This window comes from Bombina bombina, chromosome 7 (assembly GCF_027579735.1).
Source record: "Bombina bombina isolate aBomBom1 chromosome 7, aBomBom1.pri, whole genome shotgun sequence".
Taxonomy (NCBI): domain Eukaryota; kingdom Metazoa; phylum Chordata; class Amphibia; order Anura; family Bombinatoridae; genus Bombina; species Bombina bombina.
Genome location: NC_069505.1, coordinates 579,175,640 through 579,181,891, shown reverse-complemented (window position 1 = coordinate 579,181,891; position 6,252 = coordinate 579,175,640). Strand labels below are relative to the sequence as shown.

At 39.5% G+C, this 6,252-nt stretch overlaps 1 protein-coding gene across 1 annotated transcript in view; it reads left to right on the top strand.

Annotated features, from left to right (window-relative positions):
* Positions 1-52: 52 nt before the first annotated feature.
* Positions 53-6,252, top strand: part of LOC128667115 (oocyte zinc finger protein XlCOF8.4) — a 28,378-nt gene continuing 22,178 nt past the window's right edge. The window contains exons 1-2 of the mRNA XM_053722025.1: positions 53-93; positions 2,735-2,852. Of these exons, the coding sequence (XP_053578000.1) occupies positions 2,775-2,852 (78 nt within the window). The 5' untranslated portion in view covers positions 53-93; positions 2,735-2,774. The remainder of the gene's footprint in view (positions 94-2,734; positions 2,853-6,252) is intronic.

The window sequence follows — 6,252 nt, the reverse complement described above, 5'->3', positions numbered from 1 at the left end:
GCAAAGTATTCTGGGAATTGTAGTATTATCATAATCTCATATTTATGACGGGGGCGTGCTGCTGCAGGAGTGCTCAGTGAGTGAGGCTGAAAAGTAAGAACATCTTATAATATTACATTTCTGACTATATAACGTACTCTAGAGATGCCTGGGTCATGAAAGGGGGGTAATTTGATGATGAGGGTCTGCAGAAGGGCAATCTGTATATGAAGAGATATGTATATAAGGTGATGAGGAGGGGCTGCAGTAGGGACATCTATACATAAGGTGATGGGCTGCAAAAGTGCCATCTACATATATGAGGTGATAGGAAAGGGCTGCAGAAGTTTATTTTCATATGAGTTGCAGGACCATCTGTTACTAGACACCTGCAGGTTGCATAAAGTACTAGAGACCAGGATGTTAGATACTGCTGACAATATGCAGGTCTACTGCTGACAATATGCAGGTCTACTACTGACAATATGCAGGTCTAATATTGTCAGCAGTAGACCTGCATATTGTCAACAGTAGACCTGCATATTGTCAACAGTAGACCTGCATATTGTCAGCAGTAGACCTGCATATTGTCAACAGTAGACCTGCATATTGTCAGCAGTAGACCTGCATATTGTCAGCAGTAGACCTGCATATTGTCAGCAGTAGACCTACATATTGTCAGCAGTAGACCTGCATATTGTCAGCAGTAGACCTGCATATTGTCAGCAGTAGACCTGCATATTGTCAGCAGTAGACCTGCATATTGTCAGCAGTAGACAATATGCTGACAATATGCAGATCTACTGCTGACAATATGCAGATCTACTGCTGACAATATGCAGGTCTACTGCTGACAATATGCAGGTCTACTACTGACAATATGCAGGTCTACTACTGACAATATGCAGGTCTAATATTGTCAGCAGTAGACCTGCATATTGTCAGCAGTAGACCTGCATATTGTCAGCAGTAGACCTGCATGTTGTCAGCAGTAGACCTGCATGTTGTCAGCAGTAGACCTGCATATTGTCAGCAGTAGACCTGCATATTGTCAGCAGTAGACCTGCATATTGTCAGCACTAGACCTGCATATTGTCAGCACTAGACCTGCATATTGTCAGCACTAGACCTGCATATTGTCAGCAGTAGACAAGCATATTGTCAGCAGTAGACCTGCATATTGTCAGCAGTAGACCTGCATATTGTCAGCAGTAGACCTGCATATTGTCAGCAGTAGACCTGCATATTGTCAGCAGTAGACCTGCATATTGTCAGCAGTAGACCTGCACGTTGTCAGCAGTAGACCTGCACGTTGTCAGCAGTAGACCTGCACGTTGTCAGCAGTAGACCTGCACGTTGTCAGCAGTAGACCTGCATGTTGTCAGCAGTAGACCTGCATGTTGTCAGCAGTAGACCTGCATGTTGTCAGCAGTAGACCTGCATGTTGTCAGCAGTAGACCTGCATATTGTCAGCAGTAGACCTGCATATTGTCAGCAGTAGACCTGCATATTGTCAGCAGTAGACCTGCATATTGTCAGCAGTAGACCTGCATATTGTCAGCAGTAGACCTGCATATTGTCAGCAATTATAAAGACATTCAGAGTGCTTTGTGCAGCACATAACTGTAGAACAGCAGAGGCATTAGATATATGCAGAGTGCAAGAGGCCTTAGCTCTAGACATCTCTAAACCAGAGAGATATTTGCTCACTCCGTAGACACCATGGCTTCATCTACCGTACTATTCACATTTCACTTCCATTTTTCGGGGGACACTGAGCGAATCCAATAACTTACAGTTTTAAAGGTGTTTGTGACTTTCAGTCTTTCCTTTGTCTCATTTACTGCAGAGGCATGTGGCCAATATCTATTGTTTTATACAATTTAATAAGGAAATAAATGTAATATCACAGCCTTAAAGAGACAGGAAACTCAAAATAAAGCATTCATAATTCAGATGGAGCATACAATTTTATACAAGTTTCCAATTTACTTCTATTATCAAATTAGCTTTGTTCTTTTGGTATCCTATACTGAAAAGTAAACCTTCGTGGGCTCAGGGGGATCTAGTGATTAGTGAATACACATGTGCCTCTTGTTATTGGCTCCTCTGATGTATTCTGCTAGCACTGTGCTGCTCCTGAGCCTACCTAGATTTACATTTCAACACAGGATATCAAAAGAACAAAATAGATTTGATAATATAAGTACATTACAAAAGTTGTATAAAATTAAATGCTGAATAATGAAAGTTTGGCTTTAATATCCTTTTTAAAGGGACATAAAACAAGTTGGGATAGAGACAAAATATATTAATACGTACTTTAATTACTTTACCTGCAAATTTATACTGCAGTGCCTCGCTATTAACCCTTTCTTTAAAGTTTCCGAATAGTACAGCTCTAACTCCCCCACACACATTTCTTTCTATGGCTGCACCTATATCCACCTTTGATATGGTAGAATACAAGTCATTATCTGCTGGAGCATGTCTAGAAGCAAATAAGCTGCTGTAAAATACAATGCCTGTGTTTCTGATGCTAAACACTGATAAGGGGGGTGGATCAGACTACTCCAGACAGCATGGCTATGTAAATTGTTTTAAAATACTTGCCAGCAATTTTATGCAAACAATTTTTACTTAATTAGTGCTTTTAGGATATGCACAGATCTCAACATGTTTTATGGCACTTTAACTGTCTTGTATAATGTCAATTAAAAAAAAAATGTGTCTGCCGCATTCCTTGTTTTTGTAGGACTTTTATAGCATCTAACTGCTCCATAAAGCTGAATAAAATGGATAAACACAAGAAACAGATGGCAGAACGGTTCCTGAATCACGCTCTGGGGATCATCTACCTGCTGACCGGAGAGGTGAGAGCTGCTGCTGATTGGTGTCTAAATAAGGCTACTGGAAGATAGCTGCGGATTGGTTGTTACACATATATCCCCCTTATCATGGGTGCTAAGCTAGCTCCCAGTAGTGCATTGCTGCTGCTTCAACAATGGATACCAAGAGTATGAAGCAAATCTGATGAAATTAGTAAATTGGAAAGTTATTTAAAATGGTATGCTCTGTCTAAATCATGAAAGAAAAGTTTTGGGTTTCACGTCCCTTTAAGGCAGTCCAGGATATGGCCAGACCTTTACAAACAGAGTTTAATTGTTGCTTCTTTTTTCTTTGTGAAACTGAGACGTATGAAGGAAAGGGACAGCAGGAAGAGCTCACACACTGGGGTGGCCCCACAAAGATTACTAGAGTTGAGTGCAAAATTGCGCTTTCGTGAGCACGATATTTGCGCTCCACTCATAATACACATATTAACACTTAAATGTATATGTATCTAAGCATATACTGTACATATATATTTACAGGGAACACACAGTTCCCATAGATCACAATGTAAAGGCACTTTTCAGTGCCATTTTTTTTTTCTAACACCCCACACCTGCCAACCTTAAGCCCTAAAAACTGCTTAGTGCAATTTTTTTAACCCTTTAATGACCACAGAACTTTTCCATTTTCTGTCCGTTTGGGACCAAGGCTATTTTTACATTTTTGCTGTGTTTGTGTATAGCTGTAATTTTCCTCTTACTCATTTACTGTACCCACACATATTATATACCGTTTTTCTCGCCATTAAATGGACTTTCTAAAGATACCATTATTTTCATCATATCTTTTAATTTACTATAAAAAAATGATAAAATATGAGGAAAAAATGGAAAAAAACACACTTTTTCTAACTTTGACCCCCAAAATCTGTTACACATCTACAACCACCAAAAAACACCCATGCTAAATAGTTTCTAAATTTTGTCCTGAGTTTAGAAATACCCAATGTTTACATGTTCTTTGCTTTTTTTGCATGTTATAGGGCCATAAATACAAGTAGCACTTTGCTATTTCCAAACCATTTTTTTTTTTCAAAATTAGCGCTAGTTACATTGGGACACTGATATCTTTCTGAAATCCCTGAATATCCTTTGACATGTATATATTTTGTTTTAGAAGACATCCCAAAGTATTGATCTAGACCCATTTTGCTATATTTCATGCCACCATTTCACCGCCAAATGCGATCAAATAAAACAAATTGTTCACTTTTTCACACATTTTTTCACAAACTTTAGGTTTCTCACTGAAATCATTTACAAACAGCTTGTGCGATTATGGCACAAATGGTTGTAAATGCTTCTCTGAGATCCCCTTAAGAAATAGCAGACATATATGGCTTTGACGTTGCTTTTTGGTAATTAGAAGGCTGCTAAATGCCGCTGTGCACCACACGTGTATTATGTCCAGCAGTGCAGGGGTTAATTAGAAAGCTTGTAGGGAGCTTGTAGGGTTAATTTTAGCTTTAGTGTAGTGTAGTAGACAACCCAAAGTATTGATCTAGGCCCATTTTAGTATATTTCATGTCACCATTTCACCGCCAAATGCGATCAAATAAAAAAAATTGTTTGCTTTTTCACAAACTTTATTTACAAACAGCTTGTGCAATTATGGCACAAATGGTTCTAAATGCTTCTGTGGGATCCCCTTTGTTGAGAAATAGCAGACATATATGGCTTTGGTGTTGCTTTTTGGTAATTAGAAGGCCGCTAAATGCCGCTGCGCATCACACGTGTATTATGGCTAACAGTGAAGGGGTTAATTAGGTAGCATGTAGGGAGCTTGCAGGGTTAATTTTAGCTTTAGTGTAGAGATCAGCCTCCCACCTGACACATTATACCCCTGATCCCTCCCAAACAGCTCTCTTCCCTCCCCCACCCCACAATTGTCCCCGCCAAGTTAAGTACTGGCAGAAAGTCTGCCAGTACTAAAATAAAAGCTATCTTTGATATTAAAAAAAAAAAAAAGGCATATTTACATATGCTGCTCTGTAGGATCCCCCCTTATCCCCCAACCTCCCTGATCCCCCCCCCCAAACAGCTCTCTAACCCTCCCCTTCTAACTTATTGGTAGCCATCTTGGGTACTGGCAGCTGTCTGCCAGTGCCCAGTTTACAATAAAATATATTTTTTAAAATATTTTTTATATATTTTCTGTAGTGTAGCTTGCCCACCCCCTCCCAGATCCCTTAGATCATTTTAATTTTATTTTTTTAGCCCCCTCTCTGCCACTTTTTTTCAATATTTTTCTGCAGTGTAGCGGTTCCCACCCGTTCCCTACCCGTGCACGCGCCAGCCCCTCTGTGCACGCGTGTCCGTGCGTGCCCCCGGCAATCCCGCCCCCCTCCACATCACACGGCCCATCGATGGCTGCCCACCCGCCTCCCAGACTGGCTCCCACCCAAGGATACTTTTCATAAAAAGACCGCCGATCCTCCGCCTGCATCTCTTTCTGTATTTAGCATATACATGGTGAATCTGGCTTCATCTAATCATTGCGTTCCCCACGAGCTGGATGCCAAAGGGGGCACGCAATAATTGGAGGAAGCTGAATTCGTCATCGATATGCTCAATACAGAGGGAGATGCGGGCGAAAGATTGGCAGTTTATTAACCGTAACAAAATGGTAAGTATTTTTTTAAAAAAAGAAGCGTCTTTGTAAAGTTGAATAAATTAAAGTGCCCCTGTTTTTAAGAATATTTTTCGATACTGGGCTTTAAATCATTAAACTTTACAATCACTTTAACTAGAAATGTTTTTTGTTTGTATAACAACCGATACAAAATTTGCATTTACAAAGTCTGAATATTTCTATAACGATGATTCATAAAATGTATTAATATGATTTCTACTTATTAAAGTGTACTCAAATATATTAAATGCGCACTGAAGTCAAAATTAAACTTTCATGATTCAGATAGAACATGCAGTTTTAAGATACTTTCAGATTTACTTATAATATCAAAATATGCACACTTTCTGAGGCACCAGATCTGACTGAGCATGCGCACAAGTTCACAGTGTACCTATTCTGTGATTGGCTTGTGGCTGTCACATGATACAGGGGCCAGCAAATGAGGGGAAAAATACATTTGTCAGAAAAAAAAATCTACTGCTTATTTGAAATTCAAATTTTTATTATGCACTTGTTACTTAAGCAATTCTACTGTATTTAATTAAGTTATTATCACAAAAGCTACACGTATTTAATTGGAAATCTGGTTAAATGATCATTATAGTGATACAATGAAATACTCTAATTCGTCAGAGCATGTCATTTTATCACTAGCGGTGCAGGGAAGTTATGTATTTAACCCCCACAAAGCACTGCTGGTCCTGAGTGGAAAGCACAGCTGATCCAATAGTCGCATGACCTAGC